At 43.7% G+C, this 23862-nt stretch overlaps 1 protein-coding gene across 1 annotated transcript in view; it reads left to right on the forward strand.

The window, feature by feature from the left end:
• The window catches only part of LOC144819000 (uncharacterized), a 752739-nt gene that overhangs the window by 453142 nt on the left and 275735 nt on the right, over positions 1-23862 (forward strand). Inside the window, exon 13 of the mRNA XM_078676962.1 lies at positions 13014-13113. Within this exon, the coding sequence (XP_078533088.1) occupies positions 13014-13113 (100 nt within the window). The remainder of the gene's footprint in view (positions 1-13013; positions 13114-23862) is intronic.

Here is a 23862-nt window from a genome sequence, read left to right on the forward strand (position 1 = left end):
ACATCAGGATCTGCAAAAGCTCTTTCTCTCTGGGAACGGAAATTCTTCCACGTGCCTGAAATCATGCCTACAGTGTGATATTAAAGGCGCCAGAATCACGTTGGCTTGCAGCTGCATATATGTTATGGCTAGAACGTGAGCCGATCAGCCCGGGCAACAGCTACCTTTTTATGATAACCTTGGAGGCTTTAGCACTCATTGTGTAGACTAGAGTCACGATGTAAGTCTAGGGATGCTGAAAACAAGCCAGTCTTATGTGAAGCGTTTCACGCAGCCTAGCTTACAACAACAGTTATATGCAGTGTCATGTGCAAAAGCAGCAAAAAGGAAAAATGGCGTTTAAACTTCTAATAAGTCTATGCTACCTTAACAGTGTGAATAACAAGGCCCAGCCCACACTACACCCTTCCTTGATCGGAGAACGGACAAAAGCGGGGGCAATCTTTAGAACACAGAGTTAAAGTTCGAATGAGACAGAACCAAGTTCAAAAGTTCGCCGCAGTGGATAATTGGGAGTAAAATTCGAATTAGCAACCAAAAATCGTTTTGTAAAAACCAACAGGGATGTATATTTGTCAAAACACATGTAACTTGTAGAGTTAATAAAAGTTAAAAATTGAAGGGAAAACAGGCCATCATACCAATACGTGTCTATGAAGCTTAAAAAAGTCGCCACTTCAGTCCAACAGCGTATAGGCACAGTACACTGTAACTGCCTCCAACCGGAAGTCGTTGTTTTCGTCAGTGAACATTTCAGCCATCCAATTCAACAATGGAAAAGAACACACATGTTCCTTAACAGCCGGAGCCTCTAGCACCATCAGAGGACAACTCAGGTGTTCTTCAAGATAACTGCGTGCCAGAAAGTCATGGGCTGCAGTCCATATGTTCCAATTGCCCAGGACCCCATGAGCCACTGCGCAGCCATAATCCCGACTCCAGAACAATCTAGTTCATGAGCAACTAAGGGACTCATTAGTAGATCATAATCCTGGTTAGGAGACATCGTTTTGCAGAGACACAAATCCAGAGCATATTCAAATCTGCAATCCAGGGAGTGGAAAACTGGCTGCAAGCATGTAAAAAACAAAAACCGGAAAGATAAACCATATGCCACACCCAGAGTTGCAAGAGGTAGCGATCCATAGTATTCCAGCATCCTGTTACAAAGCAGGAGCAGCCGGGGCAGACCGTCGTGGGGCACAGAATGTGCTACCATTTTACAGCAAGCAAATTAACAGCAGTACGCTGGCAGCTAAGGCGAGAATTAACGAGAAAACGCCAAAGACGCTGGAAAACATAGAGAAAAAATGCTGGTATCACACCAAATATAATCTGGAATGAAGTGACAAGTCCAGAACTTACTACTTTAAAAAAGTGTGCCAAGCCTTCAGTCAAAGAGTCATTAAAGATTGTGTGAATCAACTCCCCAAAATGCAGAGGGAGATCTGTGTGTAATAAAGCGTGTACCTCAGTACGAGTATTAGCAACGTGAAGGACGAATGTTTCACGGGCAGATGTAAGGGCGACTTCCTTTTGAGACAAAAGCGCTCTTATTCGACTCATCTTGTTGAACTCTGCTTTCAAGGTCGGAATAGAAAGCCAGATGGATACATCAAGCTTCCCATGTGGAGGAAGAAACAGTACATTCTTACAGCAGACTGCACATTGGGAAACAGTCTTTGATGTACAGAATTCCTGCCAGCATACCACATCAATCTTCATTATTTAATAATAAATAACTACCGTTTACTAATAATGTGAAAGTAGGTGTAATAGCCGGAGCGGGTGTACCTTTTAAAATATAGGCCAAATTCGGTGCTTCCTGGTTGCAAGAACCGTGCAATTGTATATTTCTACAGACCAATGAGTGATCGGGTGTGGATGTGCAATCTTCACCTTTTAAATAAACTTATTTTCCCTCCTTCAGACACGTATAGGTAAAAGGTAGACACCAAACTTCATGGAGATATGCGCTACCTAGTGGTTCATATCTGCCTATGGTATAGTGTTTCATGCATGATTCAAATGTAAACACTGGAAAATGTAGCGTTATTAACCCATGTATAAGCCAAACTGCCGAATTGGTTTCGGCCACAGAAAATGGTAAGGATTTTATCTTTTCAATATGCAACAGTGAAAACGTGGCATCTTTCATTGACATAAGTTGTTCTTTGACAGTCAGATTAAATGGTAAAAATAGCAAAGAAGTGTTCATATAGTCCCAAGGCACCTTCCCGGCCTTTAACGTTTGTAAAGTCCAGGCAAAATGCAGTATAGAACGCAATTGATTTTGACCATGGTACAAAACTGAGACTTCATCTTGCACAATATCAACAACAGAAGAAACAATATTATCTAATGTGTAAATTCGGGAAGAAAGTGTGTTCATGCTATTATCTACAACTGCAAGCACTTTTTCTAAATTAGCTTGATCAATAGTACGTAACCTAGAAGCAGCTTCAATTTGGGACAGCTTCCAAGCTTCCAAACTTCGTTGTAAACTGCATAAATCCATCTTTTGGGCCTGCCTTTTGCAGGCCCTTTCACAAAGTCATTCAAATTAACGGCGTCAGTCAATTTTGATAAATGGAGTTTAACTGACGCTAAGGTGGAATATTTGAGCCAGGACTGACATTGCTTGCCTACTGAGTAGGTAGTGACAGAATGGTCACTTGTAAAACTGGGGTCAACCCGAACTTGTGTATAGCCAGGGGTCAAACCCAGAAAACGATGCTGGCATGAATCTGCACTTTTTTGCCATAATAGCTAGCCTTTTGGATCCAAACTGGAAATGTTAAAGGAAAATTATGTAACAGTGTCTGTAAATCACTAAGGGAGCTACTAGTCTGATTATTCCAATTGGAGTATTCTCCCAAATCAGGAATACAGAGAGCATTTAATTTTTTAGACTTAGCCAATCCAAAGCAGGTGGTTTGTGAAATAGTCAAATTCAGAAACAACATATGGTTCGGAATGAGACATGCACGATGCAAAGCCTCAGTGCCTTGCACTTGCCAACTTTTAGAACCCCAAACAGATTTAAGATCAATAGTATCTTTCCACAGCTCATAGCCCCCTACAGCCAATTGCTCAATAAAGGACTTTGAATACAATAGTTTTGTGTGGGTGAGTCTAACTTTGGAGGAGGACTTCTCAGTCATCTTAAAATAAAATGCTTCAGGATTTGATTGATATAAATCAGTAAAATAAGGAAACTTTTTCAAAAGAGTTTTGGAACTACCTTCAACAGGAGCAGGATTATGTTCCCATTGTGTGTAATTAACCACATTTCTAAATGTGTTTGCTTTGTGCAGAAAGTGATTTCCATAGTGTTGGTAACAGTACAAATCAGCATAATTAGCAGAATCTACAAATCTTCAGCATCAAAGTCAGCATAATATTTCAAATCAGAAAACCGAGCCTCTACGGCTTGGACGTCCCAATCATCAGAGCGAATATTTTGTTTAACCACATCCCCCATTGAAACACGAAGTACATTAGGGACATTAATAACCTCTGTGGGACCGTGGCTTTGAAATTTTACATCATCTCATACTATCCCATCTAAGACAGGCCAAGCAGTGATATTCACAAACGTCTGGTCCCTCATTCTGTGTGATGAGGAGTGGGGTGCCAAAGTTCCAGCAATTAGTCTAATTGTAGTTCTTTCTTTAACATAGTGTCCATTCACAAAACGGAAAAAATACACCACAAATCCAATGGACATGAATAAAAAAATTGAAAAAAGCATCAGCCAAATGTAAGTCCAGGGGGGAATTAAAAAATGTCTTTTAAACCAAACAGCAAAAACTGAAACTTTCAAAGGGGACTTTGATGTGTTAGAGTTAGTGTCAAATGAAAAACGTGATTGATTAGCCACACAAGTCTCTAAATCGGGCAAAGATAAGGCTGTGAGATAAGCGTACTCAGTAACATCAAGAGGATCATCAGCAGGAGGATTCAATAACGGATTTGTAACTGTAGTCATCTCGATGGCAACATCAGGTCCGGCAGCAGGTGTCTGAGTCGAAACAGATTTTCGCACCATAGCTGGACAAGAGTCCGCAGGTGTCATACTAAGAAGAATCAGCCACTCTGAGTAGTTTGACATTGTCAATAGAGATGTACCTGTTTTCCTTTCGACTAGGAAATGGAGGTAAAATGACTGTTCGTGTACCCTTCACGCCAAGCACAGGAACTGGAGCACGATATGAGGTGCCGAATTCCTTCTTGTTCTCAATCTTCTCTCGGACCCGTTCACCAACTCGGGGTAGCCAGCATGTACCTGAATCTACAACGCAGCATCAGATGTGGAGGGCAAATGCTCGTTTGCAAGACTGTCTCTGGTCTTTTGTAGTTTCTGTAAAACATTAGAATGTTCATCTACGTCAAAGTATCCGGCCGCCGTCGCCATGTCTAGACCCTCAAGGTCAGCGAACATTTTGATGCCAAAGAGCATTTCATATGGGGTCTGCCCCCCCAGAGATCTTCTAGGGAGATTATTAAGTGCACGCTGAACGCTATTGAGGTGGGCTAGCCAGTTCCGGCCTGTACCTAATACTCTAGCTGTCAAGGATTGCTTTAAGTCACGGTTCATCCGCTCCACAACACTGTTGCCCTCAGGCCGATATGGAGACGAAAATTTGACTTGGACCCCCAATGAACGCATGACATTCTTGTATGCCTTAGAGGCAAACGCTGGACCCTGGACCGAATGGAAGGTACCACATGCAAAAATTCCCACAAAGACACGCAAATGCCTTACGACAGTTCGAGAATCAGCACTCCTTTGTGGCCACAACCACACAAAGCTTGTGCACGAATCAACTGCAACTAAGATATACTTATACGCTGTATCAGAGGAGAAAGGATCGCAGTGATCTAAATAAACGCACACAAGTGGTTTAATAGATATGTACAACTGTGTCTGGGGCTGGCGTACAGCAGTAGAAGGTTTATTCTGCTGGCAAATGTCACAATGAAGGACATAATCACACATTTGTTTGTACAATCCCTGCCACCAGTAACGCTGTTGTAGGAGAGAAACAGTAGCTGACATGCCGGCATGCGCTGAGGCCATCCCCTCGTGTGCCGCTGTAATCAAATTCGGCCTGCGGTCCGCGTTGGGAATCAACCTGTCACCAACGTCTTTAATTCTCACATAAGGAATTTTATCAGGACTTAAAGGATAAGAATATTTAGAAGGGAACCTTTCAGGTAATTACCTCCCTTCTCTGTTGTGGCAATAACTGCTAAGATGTCAACATCAATCTTACTTTTGGAACGTGTAACTGTTGCCACTGAATATGCTGCAACTGCTGTGACTATTACCAACAGCGTGAACTCCTACACGCTGGTGACCAAGAGTATGAATTACAAACACGAGTAGGAGCTCAGCCACTCGAACCCAGATCATTTTATGTTTTATTGTGCGACCTTTGAAGTCACGATAGTCATTCTGAGTCCAAAAGGATAAATTGTCTTTGTATGATTGAACACAGTAGTAAGAGTCACTTACGATAAGAGTAGTCACACTAGGATCTTCGTACTCCAATGCAAGCATCAGAGCACAAAACTCTGCCAATTGGGCGGTACAGTCCCCTAATGTCTGTGTATGCACGACATCGGACTTGAATTCATCATCCACCATAGTACCGACCACTATTGCGCAGGCCGAAGAATATGCGTGCTTTGAATCCGTGGCCGCTTGCACACTACCGTCAGTGTAAATGATACAATGAAAATCCTCAAGTGGGCGCATGGTCAGAGGAGTAGGATGAACAAATTCATACTGCAAAAACTCCTGATTCTGCAGAGAGGAATCAAAAATGAATGTGACATCCGGAGAAGTCAAGGACGTGGCCCATTGTATCCACCTTGGGTGCAAAGCCTTTGAATTAGGTACACTGGCTTTCGTCACTGCCTCCAAGGCAGGATACGGAGTAACAACCAAAATGCGTTTTCCCTGCGACAGTGCACGTTCCTTAAGAATCGCCATTTGCACTGCTGTCAAAACTTTTTCCACAGTTGAAAACCGCAACTCAGCCGAAGTGTACTAGTGTGACTTGTAAGCGATAGGGACTGTCACCCTCATTAAAAGTGAGGTACGTGAAACCCACCGCCCCGGTACGATTCTTATCGCCAGGTTGGTGTGGTTATCACGGGTCAACAAGAATTTAGATTCAAGTAGATCAGCCTGCAAAGATTGCAAGATGGCTGAATGTGCAGGCAGCCAGCAAGATTTGAAGAAAGTAGGTTGTACCAAAGCGTAAAGAGGCTTGATACGCTGGGCATAATCGGGAATGTAAGTATGTCCGAAATTCAAAAAACCCAGTAAAGATTGTAGTTTTTTCAGTGTTGTCGGACCGCGCAGCTGTGCGCATTTCTCCAAGAAGTAAGGTGCTAAACCTCGACCTTCATTGTTGAGCTCGTAGCCCAGGAACAACACTGTATACTTTGCAATGTGACTTTTCGCAAAGTTAAATTTATAGCCAAAATCTGTCCATTGACTACTAATAGTGGACAGATTGTGATAAAAGATGCCATTGGGTATGTCACGTGTAGTTTTAAACCTTTTATGCACAAGACTATCCACAAGAGCAGAACTGTGAGTATTCTGTACCGCACACGTACGACAATGGGAGTTGAGGTGGCGGTAATCCAATACCAAACAGAATGAGTCATCCGGCTTGGTCACAGTAAAAAGAGGGTTATTCATCGGAGACACACACGTTTCAATCAAACCTTGATATTCCAATTGTTCAAGGATCTCAGCCACTGAAGCTTTCACTTCACACCGCATTGGGTATTGGGGTTGAGGCTGTGGCATAGACCGTAAGGGAATCACATGTCTGGGGTGAAATTTGTCCCAACCACAGTGAGAATGGTAAAAAGCCGGGGCAAGCGCCTTAGCCCAATCGTCTGCAAAATGCATGGCCTGCTCCTTTGGCACTGTGTGCGCGAAACTAGGGAGGATTACCTCCTCCCCTTGCGGAGCTACCAAGACAAAAGGTGGGGGCCAATCGACCTCCGCCTACAAAATGTCATAGGTAGTAGTAAGATTTTCCCAAAATACCCCTTTTATGGTACGTTGTATGTCACCTTCAATTAAAAGGACAATTTCAAAAAGGCTTTCAGGGGTTGCCACTCTGGCGTTAGCTGTCTCAACTACTACAAATTTGTCAGTCACTGTCACCTTCAGTAGTGGACGCAGGGCCTCTCGCACTATGGTAATCTCCGCCGCGCTGTCCAGCAGCGTCATCGCCCATGTCAGATTCCGAAGCTGCGTTCTCACTATCTCTGGCATATCTCGCTAATGCAGCAGCAACTATCTTCTTCTGAAACTGGGGTCTCTGACATGGAGTATCGTCCTTCTTGCCTTTACGGTCAGTCTTGCGGGGTGGGTTTGCTTTTCACCCCTCCCCCTGCCACCATCTCCTCCACCGGTAGGTGAGACCGATGAATCCTGCAAAGAGCGAGGAGAACGTTGATCAGGAACCTGAAAACGATCAGGTGTCTTAATCGTAGCGCGGTCACGCAATTCATAAGTGCGCTCATTGGACACAGGTATTGGCGAGGCAGAACAGGACCCCTGTTTATGTTGCTTTTTCCCCTGTTTTTTATTTTTAGTCCAAGTCTGTTTTTGACCTGAGGGGCGATCATCTTTGTCAGACTTCGCCGCCTGCGTTTCCTTTTGCGCTGTCTTGGCAAAAGGCTTAACACCTAAACTATTACGGCCAACAGTCTTATAAGCTGCCGTGATAATTCTCGGTAACTGACGGGGCTTCTCTGCATCGGGGACATTGCGCAAAGCATTCGACCACTGGAAGCTTACCGCATCTCCCTTAACATTAGCAAGGACTAGATCGGAAACTACGTGAAATACTCCAACGAGTTTCATTTCCAAATCAACAGCCTCCTCCGGCCTGTGCTCATCCTGAACACGCTTAATGACGGAGGGTAGGACAGACATTGAAAGCATCTCGTATAGACTGCCGCAAAAATCATACCCATGTGGTACAGTCAGTCACTTCAATTACTAAGTCTTTCTGCAAACTAATCGTAAGAATCCTGTGTTTCTCCACAGGAGTCGTATTAGGAAAAACTGCCTCCAGTTGGTCAAATTTCTCGGCAAGCCAAAAAGGCATTTCATCCTTATCTTGGGGACGCTTGCTCATAACCGCATTAACCATAACGGGACTAAGCTTCAACCCGTTTGGCCCAACTGGATGTGCGGCAACACCAGGGCCCCCCACCTGGCATGTAGCGGGAAATGTAATGAAACAAAGCCCTAATAACCGCTACTGCAGAGGTATAAAGGGGCCTCAATTCAAGTAAGGGACAGTCCCCTGCACGCGGGTGCGCGGTAAATCCAGCCAAAACAGGCCAAGATGCGCCTGGAATGGACAAAGGACCTAATCTAATAGTCGTGAGAGGGTGGGGAAGGGCGCCATCATACCAAAATCGGTGCTGCCAAGCAGAAATCGAAACCTCCTGTGTCCTGTAAGGAGTGTACTCCGCAGGCAGGGCACTGGAAGTGTAAGTATGAAACACATTGGTATCTGCATTGACCGCAGGAAACGTGACCCATGAGTAGAAAAGCTCAAACGGGTAACCTGCGTCTGCACCTACAATAAAAAGGACTGCCATGCCTTCCAAGGCGACATTATAGCCTTGTAAACGAGTACCGACCGCCATCCTACTATTCTGCGGGATGTCAACGGCCATAATGACACAGAAAGAAAGAAGTTCAATGCAATGTAAATAGCACAACTGGGTAGTATTTCACTAGAAAATCATTAAAAAATATCAAGCTTGAAAAGACCTATTTAACTATAGGTAGTTTTATCCGTCAACACTTTTAACCGGAAACAATAGTGAGGGGTTCGTGGACTGTTATAAGCACTACTCGAGAGTCTCCCAATAAGACCACAACGTTAGGTGTGCCATGTCGCAGGGATTCTGCTCCTACACAAAACTGTGCTCAGAGACTCAGGACGTTAGTGAATTGTGGTGTACCAAAAAACTCACAATTAGACAGCCCAGAACATGTGACTTAGGTTATACTCAGGAATGGTGGGAAGCAAGAACTCTCTTTCGTTATACTCTCATACCAGTCCACAACAGGAGTAATAAAGAGACACGGAAAGGTTAAAATATTTATTTTAACGACGTGCTCTAAGATGCAGTAACTTTGCTAACATAAGCAGGCATATGATTAGAAATAATATGATCAGCATTGTTACAATTCCATAAAACACAAAAGGAGAAATCATATTACGATGATGGTGAAAATTGGTCCTATAGCGCCTAGTGAATCACCCTCCCTAGCTAGGAACTATGGTTTATAAAATATAGAAGGTCTCTTAGGCTTATTTGGGGAACCCCATACCTCTAAGATCAGCAGGGATGAATCACATAAGGATCTGCAAAAGCTCTTTCTCTCTGGAAACAGAAATTCTTCCACGTGCCTGAAATCATGCCTACAGTGTGATATTAAAGGCGTCAGAATCACGTTGGCTTGCAGCTGCATATATGTTATGGCTAGAACGTGAGCCGATCAGCCCGGACAACAGCTATCTTGTAATAATAACCTTGGAGGCTTTAGCACTCAGTGGGCAGACTAGAGTCACGATGTAAGTCTAGGGATGCTGATAACAAGCCAGTCTCATGTTAAGCATTTCACGCAGCCTAACTTACAACAACGGTTATATGCAGTGTCATGTGCAAAAGCAGCAAAAAGGAAAAATGGTGTTTAAACTTCTAATAAGCCTATGCTAACTTAACAGTGTGAATAACAAGGTCCAGCCCACACTACAATAGATATAATAGCTTCTGCATATTTCTCACCTCTTCTTATCTATTTTGTAGCTTTGCTTGAATTGTTGCTCCTTCACCTGTCTTTCACAATCAGCATTGTAACCACTAGTTTGATAGACACTTACTGTGGTTCTTGGTTCTGCCACTTGCTCATGATTGGATGGTCTACTTGTCTATTTCAATTGCCTGCTCCTTATGTGTTGCCTTACCTCCCTATGTTTATCCCATTCCAGGTACATTTAGGTTTCCCTTTTGATGTCAAGGAGCTTTTCAATGTGTATGTTTCTGTGGCATTTGACCATAAGCTCTCGATGTGAGTGCATGTCCTGCTCATTAATCTCTATTTCTCTCTCAATGTTCTTGTTGTTCTAACCCCACACGCCTCCTCAATGTTCTATGCCCCACTAGCCACTCCCTCACTCCACTTACTCTCATACTTGTACAGTTGCAACACCGAGCACTGATGCCATCTTGGAACGATATAACATTTTTATTTATTTATTTGAAAAGTTTTATAAAGCGCGAACATGAACCAAAAAAGGGTATCTGAGCGCTGTACAAAGGTGGGTACATGGCAAGAGTTTTAAAACCGGGTGCAGTACAAAATAGAACACAAGAAGTAGCTTACAATGTTACAGCAGGCAATACATCAAAAAAGGACCTGTGAAGAGAAACATAACAAATTTAGAGCTACCGATAAAAAGATTGTCAAGCTGGCGATGGAAGTGGATTAAAGATGGCATCAGGACTATTGCGGTAAATGATCATTTAGTATTAGCTACTTGACATGTTTTTTGAAAGAGGGGTAGTCGGTGGGTTGGATCTGATCTCGGGAGGAAGAGCATTCCAAATTCTTGGAGCAAGACCAGAGAAGACACGCTTGTAAGTTATTTTCATATTGAATGTGGGTGGTTTCAAAAGTAGAGTATTAGAGCTTCTTAAGTTCTGAGCTCAAGTTTTTTTGCTAGGTAGACGGGGGTGTTTTAATGAATAGCTTTGTGCGTCAGGCAAGCAATCTTGAAGCAAATCCTTGCTTTAATGGATAGCCAGTTAAGCTGAATTAAGTCCGGAGTGATATGGACATGTTTCCCGGAGCCCGTGATGAGTCTGGACAGCGTGTTAAGAGTGGCTCTAAGCGGAGCCAGACTATCTTTAGGAAGGCGGCTAGGATCACCAAACCATATTCCAAGCGTGAGATAACTAGGGATTGGACTGCTGACTGGCTGTTCTCAGGAGGCAAGAATGGCTTGACTTTCCTTAGGGTGTTGAGCTGATGATTGGCACCCCTAATAGTGTCACTAATGGTAGCTTGCATGTTAGGTATTTGTCCAGGGTGATGCCTAGAGATCTAGCAGAGTCAACAACATGCGGGGTGCAGTTGAGTGCAGAGAGTTGTTCGATCCAATCTTGGGTAGGAGCTGAGTGGTTGCGGGGGGAAATCAGAACGAATTCTGTTTTGAGGGTATTTAACAACAGATAATTATGTGTTAGCAACTGTTGCATTTTCCAAAGTGTATCATTAAAAGTTTTTATGTCCTCAGGAGAAGAGATCTTCAAATATAGGTGTTTATCCTCAGCATACATATGGTATTTCTGTATACTTATTGTTATACCATTCCAAGATTGCTGTCACATTATGTCTAGGCGCTGTGTCATGGCCATCTTGAGGTATACAAAACAGGATGGCTCAAGATGGCCATCTGCTGCTATTTGCTTTGCCAAAGCTTAGACCACAATTTTACAAGCATAGCCAAAATTGGCAACAAATAAGCATTGGCAAAGTGACATAGATTGGCTTTGCCAATGCTTGTTCTTGTTTGCGCTCTATACATTATGAATTAATTAATTTGTATTTGTTAAGCACGTGTTTACCTTGGAATAGGATGTTCTTGTCCTATTGAAGCGGTGCAAAGAGAGGGTATAGGACTTGCTATAAAATAGGAAAGTTTTAATCTGTTTAACAAAATGAGGCACAGGGTATTGCGGATGGGAGCTGGCTTTCTTTAATCTTGAGACTTTCAGCAGGTTGGCCTTGCAGTATTGCCATGTCCTTGAAGGGACGTACCTGATGAAGTATGCGGTCAATGATGTTGAAATAGGTGCATAGATTATCCTCTGTGTGGACCTGGCAGAACAGAAGTGATCAGTGAGCAGAACTCCTTATATGCAACCCTTGATTCAAGTATAGCATGAAGAGACAAATCTTGGTTCCAGCTGGAGCAAGAAGTGTGTAAGATTCCATCACAGCACCTCTTATGGGGTGCCCCATACAAACCCACAGGCAACAAGGCAGACTATAGTCATCCACCAAAACGACCATGATATCTTGGAATAGGGCCGTACAGACAAGATTAATTACGACCTGCCCTTCCCCTTTTACACCAGTCATTGGGAACCCGGACATTGAACATGGTATTTGGCATTGGCCAAAAGCTTTCCCCTGCAGTACCCTTAAATGCTAGGAAATGGCCAGAAGATTTTGAACAGGACATACCTGGAAATACGCTATAAAGCGGGTGCATGTAGGATGATGCCACGATGGTACTTGACACTGCTGCATCTGAGGGTGATCTATGGCGGTTTGGGTATGTGTTGGCATGGTTGTAGAGAGAGGGGCTCCTGAGTGGTGAGAATGCGATCAAACTACACATTTTTGGATTGAGACTCATATTTTAAAGGCATAACCAATGTTGCAGATGAACCCTTTAATAGCTCTATCACATAAATGCGGAATAACTGTATTTTCTTCTATGCCTAATTATAATCTCATCATTGAACTTTTGTTACCTGCTATGCTGACTGGTGCCCAAAAACAGAAACAGCAGCCGCTCCCACACTGAAACTGTGGTGGTCTAAGATTGGAAACTGCATGCTATAGAGAAACTAACAGCCACTCTGACAGATGAATTGGCTGAATTTGAAAAAAATCTTGATCCCATTTCAGACTTCTATAAAGAGAGATGAATCAAGGATAAGAATACGGCAGCCATCTGGCCTTCTAGGAATAGCAAGAGTTGTTTTCTCACCAGAAAGAATGTCAGACTAACTTAGTGTGATAGCGTGGCAGCATAGGTATTTTCAATGTGTAATATTCTGTTATTGCTAACTTCCTAGAACTATATAAATACGCAAATAAAATCAAATATAGAAATTGTTCCATGATGTTATGTTTTCTTTGTTTTTGCATACAGGGTCCTCGGGAAGCTGTGGTGTGGCTCGCTGTGCACCATACGCAGAAAAAGGCTCTGGAACTCTTTGCAAGAGAAATTGCTCCTGCTGGGACAGGAATGGGTATTGTATCCTAAATGTAAAAAGCTATAAATACAGCTAACATGGCTCTATTGTAAAATGATTTGATTAATATTGGATAATACTTGGAGCTTGACATAGTTTCATATTGCCACAGGACCACTTTGAAAGGGGCCTGATGCCCTGCTGTCTCTGTATTTACATGTGGCTGGTTCCATTCCTCTTTGCTCATTATCCTTGTCCCCAGGTCTCTCCTATCCCACCAGACATTGCTTGATATTGCCTATGTATCAGTTCCCCCACAGTTCACATAACCCTTGGCCAATTGCTGTCAGCTGAGAGAAGCAGGCCTGTGTTGCATGAGCTGCAGTCTGTAGGTGGGTGCCCTCCACCACCCAGCTCTGACGTGTCATGCCTCAAGAATGCTTATCTGACTCGATACTTTACCATTGTTTGTCGCGGTTTCTGTCTTTAGATAGCTCATCTGATTTTGTTGGCTTTCTCTATCCTTTCAAACCGCATCTCTGCTGCTTTCCATCACTGTCAGCAGACCCTACATGAGCTCCATTGTCTTTTCTATCAGTTCAACGAAGTTAGGTGGAACGGTCGGGAACCTTGCAGGGCCAGTTTGTGATCCGCGACTTCCAGGCTACGCCTTAAACTCAGTTTTCTTTTTTATTCTGCTAAAGTATTGAAGATTGGAGATTTTGTTGATATATAGAATGCGCCACCCTGAATTGTTCAAGCTATTTTAGTTCCAGCTATATAATGGTCAAAGGAGTTATATATTGCAAGATTTTTACAGTCATTTGTCGTGGTTTGAGCAAGTTGGAGCTAGAAATTGAAATTGGTTCTCGTTGCTTTGTTTTTATTTAGTTGTAGTTTATTAGGTGACTGACCTCAGAGGTCGATGTGAAGAGTATTTCGATGAGTGGTTTTGGTGTAGACAGCAGGTCTGTTTTCAGTAAATTGCATGACTTTTTTAGGGAAGCCAAGGTTGGTGATGAAGAATGTGACACTTTGAGCTGAGAAGGGCAGGGTCGGGACTGCAACTTTCCAGTCTTTATTCTCCGGCTGTCCCAATATTACAGTCTAAAGAGACTGACAGCCTAAATGCTCCAGTGAATAGAAACTTTAGGAGAGGATCCTACAACTTAAAAAACACTGGGGGATTCAGCGATACACAGGCATCAAAGGGTTCAAAGGATCTTTATTTCAGTTAATAAAAACCATTATATTTACTACATGAATGGCGGAGTTAAAGTCTTAACATCTTAATATATAAATATACAAAGAAAGAAACATCATATTATTTCAGCCATCTTTCCAATTTAAGTGCAAGATATTAGTGCCATTTCGCTAAAATTACAAAAAAATAATGTTGTAAACCATTAGAAATGGCTTCTCCATATCCATATGTTCGTATTGCCTTAATCAGAAGTAATCAAAGTGGGAATCATAGTGCAGAATTCGCTAGAGCCTGCAGGAACGGTAACTTATACATTATATAAGATATAAAAAGAACATCATATTATTTCTGCCCTTTTTCAAGATTGAATGCAAAGGAAGTTAATGCAATTTGCTGAATAATGTAATTCTATATAATTGCAAACTAATATGGGTAATATCTTCACAGCCATATGCTCTTAATTCCTTGATCAATATCGGAGAAAGATTGATAGAGTAGCGAAAATTTCGCTGGAAAATTCAGAAGCAATACATTAAATACTGATGGAGATGGTATCATTATTTCTCATCCAGCATTATTTCAGTCGTTTCAGTTTAAAGTGCAAAGATGGTATGGGAACACATGGAGAGAAATATTGCCTTTCAGCGGGAAATGGTATAGTCCAAAGCTCTGTGTTTAATACAAAATCAGGGCCTTCTGTGGTCATATCACTAAAAATACAAGATTTGAAAAAAATATTATTGTCTGCTGGTGCTCGTGGAAGACAATTTCTATGGACTGGAATGTAGAGACTGCTAAAATGATTCTGTTATTTTACTGACCTCTGCTGGTCGTTTTCTATCAAGAAATTTAAATAGTCAGTTGCCAGAATTTTTTTAACAGGAAAGTCCCTCAGCAGAAAGCAATTCTGCTATTTCACTGATATCTACTGGTCCTTTTCTATCAAGACAGTTAAATAGAGGCAGTTGGACAAGCAGAAAGCAATTCTGGTATTTTATTGACCTTTACTTGTCGTTTTCTATCAATACAATAAAATAGAGACAGTTGAACAGAAAACAAAGGTCCCTAAGCGGAGGCAGACAAGTCCTAGGGCTGATGTCCATAGCCCACAAAGTATATCCGTATATAAGAATATACTAAAGTATATACAAGAGGTCTTGAATGCTCGACCTCAAAAGGTTTCAGCAGCCATTTGGGCAATAAGTCAATTGTTTGCGACAGTCCACAGCGCAGGTGGAGCAGTTTGTTTTTATAAAAAGATCTAAGTAAAATTGTTAGATTCGGCTGCGTACGGGGCTGTTGTACCGGCATAGCACCACACTTCATGCACAGGCCTTTCATGAATATCCATTCACATCTTTACTGCCCACTGGAAAATAGTAGGAAAAGGTAGAAGATGGGAGTGCCGTAGGGAAACGGGAGTGAGCAGAGCTATGGGAAATGAAAGAAATAGAGAAGATGGAGCCTACTGTCTTAATTGCCAATGTTTGAACCAAAGATTATTTTTTATAGCTCATAATTTCTCACCTGAACAAAATTGGTTGATCTTGGGCAAATAAATGAATCGCCTTATGTTTCACTTTTCATAGTGTCAATTTTGCGGTCGCTTCAATTGTAAATTACGACCCGTATGAGGTGCTGCAGGCAAAAAACAAGCATTGGCATGGCGAATAATGCTGATAGGTCGGATATATCAATGAAAATGCTCTTTTTGTCATGGACGGGTTTATGCACTCAGTAAGTAATCATACATGTACTCTGTCTTTCATCTTTGAACTTATGCATTCCTTTATCCATCCACTGGCTTATTCTTGTATTATTCGCTGTCTGACACAACCACAATGAAACACACAAAAGCAATAACAATAACATAAACAAGATAATTTAAAAGAATACAAGTAGGAAAAATAAAACCTGCTACCATATAAACACTGTGGGTATATGCTTGCAATAACGAAATGAAACATAACAGCTGGTGTTCCTTCTAGCAATAGGACACTATCTGCTAGTCTATATGTTGTTTTGAAGTTACAGCGTGGCCACCACATTTATAACCAACATGTTGGCCATCTTGGAATGGCCTCCTTATTTAGAATAAGTAACCATGTTCTAGTCAAGTTTAGCTACAATAGCAGGCAGAGTCAGTCAGTCAATCAAAGTACATTTATTCGGCTAAATAGCCATAAAAAGGCAAACACAAATGTAAAACACATATTTAAAAATACAAAAGGTATAAATAAAATAGTTTATGTACCTGCCCCAGTATCCTAGAAGATTGATATTTGTTAAGTGCTAAGCATGAGAATACATTATATATACAAAACAGATCATGCATTATATCACTGATCAGCACTGTGCTTACTAGCTTAGATAAAACACAGTACAGAACATTCATATCTCTCCTAAACCTTGGTGCTTGCCAAACATCACTAATAACAGTGTAATATGTATGCTGTGAATTCAGGCACTGTAAGAATTAGTGACTTAACCTGGGAGATCAGAGTATGCCCCAACACATTAAGGATGTAAAAAGTGCACTCTGTATGATATAAAAACAACAGAAAAACATAAAATGAATAAGGGAATGCTGAGTAGAGTTATCAGAAGGGCAGTTGGGCAAGGTAGATAACCAGGTGTCCTGCTGAGGAAAAGCTGCCAGTAAATTAACTATGCACCATGTAAAATGGGTTAAATAAAACCTATGTTCGGGATTAAGGATCCATAATAAGTAAGGTTCTGTCCCTTCAGTAGTGGTGATCTCTGTACAACAGGAAATTGTATCTATAGCCTGAATCTTGGTGGTTCTAATGTATGTTCTATGGTTATTAAAAAGAGTTTTTACCTTAGCCCTTGAGTTATAGATTTAATTTGGGGAGTGAAATAAATTAGGAACGCCAAGTTCTGCAACTTTTCTTTTAATATACACTAGCCAGAATAGAATCCCTAAAATCTAGTTTGGCATAGTCTGCGAGAACTTGTCCCTGGCTCACACTTCAATAGTGGTTTTCTTTAAGGAAGAGCACACAATGAGTATGCTCAGGTAAGTCTATTTGTAGTGAGTAACTTTTTTCATAACTGCGATATTCTTTTGTAGAGTTGTGGACTTGTTTGAAAGAATGCATGTCTCACTTTTCTACTGTACATTCATCACTTGATCGTAGATGAACATAAGTTGCAAGTTGAAGGGATATAGCTAAACATGGTGCAGAGAAGTGCTTGTTTCAAGATTTGAAAGGATAGATGAGGCTGAAGGCAAAAGGGTTAAGGTTTTTATGAAGTGCAGGTATTCAGGGGGACACAATAGCATTATTATGTTTTGTTTCTAATACAGCCTAGTACTGATGGCCATTTCGCAGTACAGACAAATCTTATTTCACATTTCTAGCCAGGAAACAAATGTATTAAATTCTCAGTTTGTGACTGTCATGAATATTTTCTTTCACTTTTATATAAGAAGCATGGCAAATTGGGATTTAAAGTGATTCCATGCTTTGAACTTTTAAGTCTTTTAAGTCTTTCTCCGTTCACTATTGCTTTCACTGCCATCTAGTTCCAATGAAGACGCTATTGTGTAAGTTACTTTTTTCTTTGTGGAGCCCTTTTTGTTAATAAACAACTTGTTTCCGATGGTTTTCCCGAATTACATAAGAAGCTTCGCCTTTCGTTAAAAACGTCTCTGTGAAGTCCGTGCCCCTAGGGGTTTGGCATTCTCTACATGGCACTAATACAGAATTTCTGCTCCAATTAAAGAAAATGAATAATTTGCCCTTGGTCAACATACAATGTTTATAGGTCTATGTTCTTGACAAATGTTCACATCAACGGTTCACAGCACTAAAAATTCAAATCACAGATCGGCACTTTAGCTATGTGACTAGACATGCCATATATTAAATCTTTAATTGCCAGTGGCAGTATCAGGGGCCATTTAGGCACTTCATATATTAAATATGTAAATGGGCACCGGCTAGTGGCACTATAGAGACCCTAGTGCTCCTTGATTTCTCTCACACCCCCAAGCAAGCAGTGTTTCTTTGTGATTCGGACTGTGTACCGACATGGCAGATACTAAAGCCACACTTATGCCACCTACCACAATTTATCAACAGTATACTTGTGAGCATTTTCACAAATGTGGTTCATAGATTACAGTTGCTTCTATTCTAGTTTCCACAGTTTTGTGCTTAGTACAGATTCCTGGCATCTCATAAATTTTCTTTCACACTTGTGGTATCGTGTGTTTCTTGCATGGCCCATTGTCGTTTTGCCTATATTAGCCTAGTTGTTCACATTATAAGCTACATTTCTTTTGCACATGTTACTACATAAACACGCTTGCCTTTGTGCCACGTTGTATTTTCACACAGAACCTGCATATGTTTTTGTGTTTCATTCTTTTCCTGGGATTTAGTCTGAACACCATAGACAAGGTCAAACAACAATTCCCCTCGTTATTCTCTCTGGGTGGACACTAACACCTAGACATAACATGAGAAAGCAGCTGCTGTTTGTGAGCACACGTCTTGTCATATAACTAAGGATGAGAGTTCTAAAAAACACACTGAGCGAAGGTCCTGAGGCAAGATTACTACGTCAGCTGAGGTGTAGTTCGATCTTTGAGATGTAATCATTTAGCTTAAGTTGGGAGGGGGCATAGGCTTATCTGTTTTATAACATAACAGGGCTTTTTATGGTATATGGTTTGTTAGCCTTTCTAGGGAGATTTTTTCTATCCATTTGTTTTCTAATTGTGGGTCAAATACTGCATCTTAGAGCACGATCGTGTAAATACATATTCGAAACTTCCTTCATGTATCTTGTTTATCGTATTGTGGACAAGTACGAGTGTGATATCAAAAGGGTTAGTCCTGTTACTGCGATCTCTGAGAGGATCGAGAGTGTTGTGTTCTGGAGTGCCAACTCACTTGTTTCTCTGGAAAGGTTAGGAAGGCAGTGAGGCACTATAGCTAGTCAGACTCGGGCTCATAGATACTGAGGTAGTATGGTGACTCAGTCCCTACATGCCGATGTTCTACGGTCCCAAGCATAGTTCTGTTCCTGAGCAGAATCCCTGCAACTGCGGTACAGAGCATCAGCATAGATATGCCAGCTGGAAGGGCCCAAAATATGTCAGAAACTGTCAAAGTGTCTATTGTAGAGTAGCGCAAGTTGGCAGGGTTTCTTCGTTTTGTTTTCTGCTAGGCCAGCCATTGTCTGCCATGTCTGCTTAGGTGATATGATAAAGGGGTTTCTTATCAGCGATAAATAGAGTTAGGGATATGAATCTGACTTGCATACAATTATGACAACCAAGTATTGGCAAAGGCAGTTCGTAGGTTGGGCATTGGCTTTGACCATACTTGTTTTGTCAAGTTTTTTGTAAAACGTAGATTTTGGGGAGCAGCTGGACTGTTGACTATATAAGAAGAAAACATTGGCTAAACATTGCTGTAGTAGTCCCAGGAACTAAGGGGAAACACTTTTGTGTGTGGATATGCTCCTTGTGAAGAAGCAGAATGCCATCACTCACAGTGCAGTGGGCTAGCCCACTGCTGTAGTGGGCGGAAGAAAAATGTGAATGACACAGCAAGTGACCAATGGAAGAAAGGCTATCTTAAAGCCTAGCTACATAAGTATATTAAAGATATTTGTTCAATAAAATCAGAATTTCATGGTTAACGTCAGTTTCAAACACCAATCAGAAGGTAAGATCAATATTGGAGAAAGTTGAGCCCATCAAGCATTTCTGACTGCAGGTTTTTGATCTGTCAAATGACAATTGCAGCTTTGTTGTAAAATATATGCAGTGTTGTTTGTTAATGATCACTGAATCTATCCAAAATATAAACATAGAAATAATAGTACTACAATACTGGGTAGAAAATAAACCATCTTTAAAAATGAAAAGTGAACTCTTATGGACTTGTCAGACACCACGTTGACTCAGGGGGGCGGGGCCGGGATTCTTGGTGCGACTGCCCAACTGAGTAGCTGTGTTCAGCCACGCTCTACTTCCACCTGTGATCCGGCATGTTGTAAGCACCGCCGCCTCTTCCACTTTTCCAGCTTGGCAGCATCACTGGAGCGGGCTGTAGGCCTTGGTGATCTGTGGAGGAGATCCTGAAGGCACATACAGTACACCGCTGGATGCTGCTCGATTCTACTAGACTCTGCAACACCAGCTAAAGGCGGATGTGATTTGTCTCCAGGAGACTTGGTATGATGGGAAGTTTCAGTGTGAATACTATTTTATTTTAGATTGTAAAGCTAGGCGCTCTAGGAGAGGACATGCAAAAAGGGGATACCATTCCTCTTTACCAAAAGGCTCAAGTGGAAGTATGCTTGTCATATAGATCCCACTAATTTATTGATGGCTGTAACTTTGTACCTTCCTGGAGGGAAGGGTGACACACTACCCCTCCTATTGGTAAATGCTTATATTCCACCCGATATACCCTATGACGCAGTTTTGTATAAGGTTTTCTCTTTTATCAAAAGCTCTTTAGATAAGAAACAGGTCCCAAATGTAATATTGGTAGGGGATCTAAATTGCGAAAGATCCGATCTTGCTTTGTATTAATTATGTGATCTTGAAAAAGAGGAGGCCCTGCGCATCCCCCATTGCCTTTCCGGCGAAGATATAACTGACAAGAGACTTAAGCTTTTATTTAAACAATTGAGAAGCAATGACTGTATTATTGCAAATGGGAGATTACCCTCTGATTCCCCACCACAATACACGCACAGATCTCCGAAGGGAGAGGCTATCCTGGATTATGTGGTGGTTGGCTGTACATCATTCTACTTGTTGGGATACTTAAAGGTAGTGAATACTGCCGTTAGTGACCAATGTCTGTTGGTCTTTTCCCTGGGACTAAACATGTCTCCCATTTGCTTGTTGATGTTTGATGGAGCATGCTCTAATTTTGATTTTAAAAAACATGGAGAACCAAGTGGGACCACAGAATTACTGGGTTAAAGAGTAAATCAAAAATTAATGCACTCAAAAATGTAGATGCCTGGGCGAGTGGTGTATTTAACCGTTTTAGCATGTTTATGAAGAAGATAGCAGTAAGTGCCAATTGGAAGCCTCCCAAAGGATATTTCAAGCCTATCCCTCTCTCGATTCTCTTACTAAATAGAGAAATAAAGACTCTGGTCAAGGAACAATATGTGTTGTATTCACCTGAGAGGAATTCGAGGGTGTCCCTTTTAAAGAGGCAAAGGTGCTGGTTAAAGGCTCGCCTAAAAAATGAGGTGAGAGGGTCGTGTCCAAGATGGCGGCGGAGTAGGACGTGTTTCACCGAGCTCCTGCCCGCCGTCCACCGAAACCAGCTTCTAACAGCACCGTTGGGCTCCTGGGAGCGCTGATCCTGCGGGCTGCACGTCAGGGATGGTCCCGATCGGCCATCGGAGGCTCTACGGACGAGTTTGAGGTCGAGGCTTCGGCGTGACACCGAGCGACAAGGTGGTCCGCGCTGGTGAGGCTGAGGCCTAGTCCCTAGGGGAGGCGCCTATTACAGACCTCCGAGGTCGGCTTGCTCCATCGCGGCCTCGGCCGAGCCTACCCAGCAAGCAGCGAGGGAACCACCGACTGCTCCGGAGCTACGACCTGGTATCGGCCGGCAACCGGAAGACCCCCCGGGGCTGGGGAGCCGGGATTGTGACGTGCGGCCCGGGTGACCAGCGGGGCCTGCGGCGCCTGTCGAGGGCCGCGACGAGGCCCACCACTGAAGCGGCCCTGCCCCCAGCCTGCGGTGCCTGGCCGGGGCAAGCCCGCTCTTGTCCTCCCACTGCTGGGCCCGGGGATGCACTGGGCGGCCCTCCAAGCCCGTGCTGATCCCCGGCCTCGCTACACATCGGCCCACGGAGGAGAGAGGCCTTGCCGGAGCATCGCCCCATGGGAGGTGGTGTCGGCCCAGAGCGACGCCAAAGCACTCAGAGCGGAGGGAAGCCAGCACTGCCTACCGCGCCAGACGCGCGTGGGTTCCTGCTACGGAGGACGGACGACTGGGACACTGCCGAGCGAGCAGCCTCGCCTCGCACGCCCTGATTTAGTGGAGTGGCGGCTCGACGGCTTGGGGTGCACAAACTGGGCGAGGATCTGGACAGAGGCAGGCCGACACAGCAGGGCTAGTGACGAAGTGGACACGGCACGGCGCCCATCCCGGGACTCGGGCATTCCGTGACTAGAAGCACCGTGGGAAGGTGAGTGGCGATATCCCCCTGGCGCACCTGAGGACGGCCATCTCACCCCCAGGTACTTAACAGAGCCCCCTCCGTGCGGCTCCCCCGGGTCCCGGAGAGACGCCTGACCAGCATAGCACGAAGGCTGCATGACACCCAGGGCCGGTCTCAGGAAACTGCAGTATCCCTAGCCGGCATTGATCCCGGGGGCTCGGCTGACCCCGGACTCAAACTACCCAACTGCTCGCAGTGTATCCACGAGGGAGAGTGCTGGGCCCTAGCTGTGTGGTGACGGCGGTGTGTCCGGGCCTCGCAGTTGTGGAAGGCGAGAGATTCAAGGAGGGATATGTGAATGATGCTGTGGCCACCCATGTGCTGGGACCCGTGGCGCCTCGGGGACCCCCTGTGAAGACGCGGTACTGCCCTGAACTAGCGGAAAAGGGGCCCCCACCGTTCTGGCTTGTTTGACTGACGATCTGACCTGCCCCGCAGCATTGGTGTAGCCCGCAAAAGTCCACGCCGAGCCATCTGCCCCACGGGGTTACCACCCTCAGAGAACTAGTGGCATGTCCAGGAGCAGGAACAGCAAGCCGAAGGGCCTCAAGGACATTTTCAGACGCTCTCTCTCAAACCCCGATATGGCAACGGCGGCCCCGGGCGCGGAGAAGGCTCGGAATGCCACAGCTGCAGGAGAGGAACCGATCACGAAGGCCTTCCTGGAGTCACTGTTCCTCACCCTACGGGAAGACATTCAGTCGGTCAAGACGGAGTTCGCTGCTGAGGTCAAGGAGCTGCGGCGAGACGTGGACGGCCTGGGGGAGAGAGTGGCCTCCTTGGAGGAAAGACGCGATGCCACGGTCTCGGACCAAACCACGCTGTAACAAGAGGTGATCAGGCTCCAGGAATAAAATATTGACCTTCAAACGCAAATGGAGGACCTAGAGAACTGCTTCCGGCGGCATAACTTCTGGATCCGAGGGGTGAAACTGTCTGAAGACACCCGAGACGTATTCATGTTCTCGTACGACCTCTTTTGCTTCATACTGGGAGAGTCTCGGGGATCTGACGTTGTCCTGGACAGGGCGCACAGAGTGGGCCCGCCTCGGGGCCCTAACGCACCGCGGGCTGACATTCTGGTTTGCGTGCAGGACTTCAAGACCAAAGAATCTATACTCACGAAGGCGAGATCCCTTCACCCCATATCTTACCAAGGGCACTCCCCGGTGCTATATCAGGACCTCGCCCTGAGTACATTGCAGAGACGCCGACAATTTCGCCCAGTTACGGAGCGCCTGCGACAAATGGGAATTGCATACTCCTGAGGACACCCCTTTCGCCTAATCTTCCGACACAACGAGAGGGTTCACCAGATCGGCTCCCTCACGGAGGCCTGCCGCTTGCTGGGGTTGGCGGAA

Source organism: Lissotriton helveticus, chromosome 2_1 (genome assembly GCF_964261635.1).
Source record: "Lissotriton helveticus chromosome 2_1, aLisHel1.1, whole genome shotgun sequence".
NCBI classification, from domain to species: domain Eukaryota; kingdom Metazoa; phylum Chordata; class Amphibia; order Caudata; family Salamandridae; genus Lissotriton; species Lissotriton helveticus.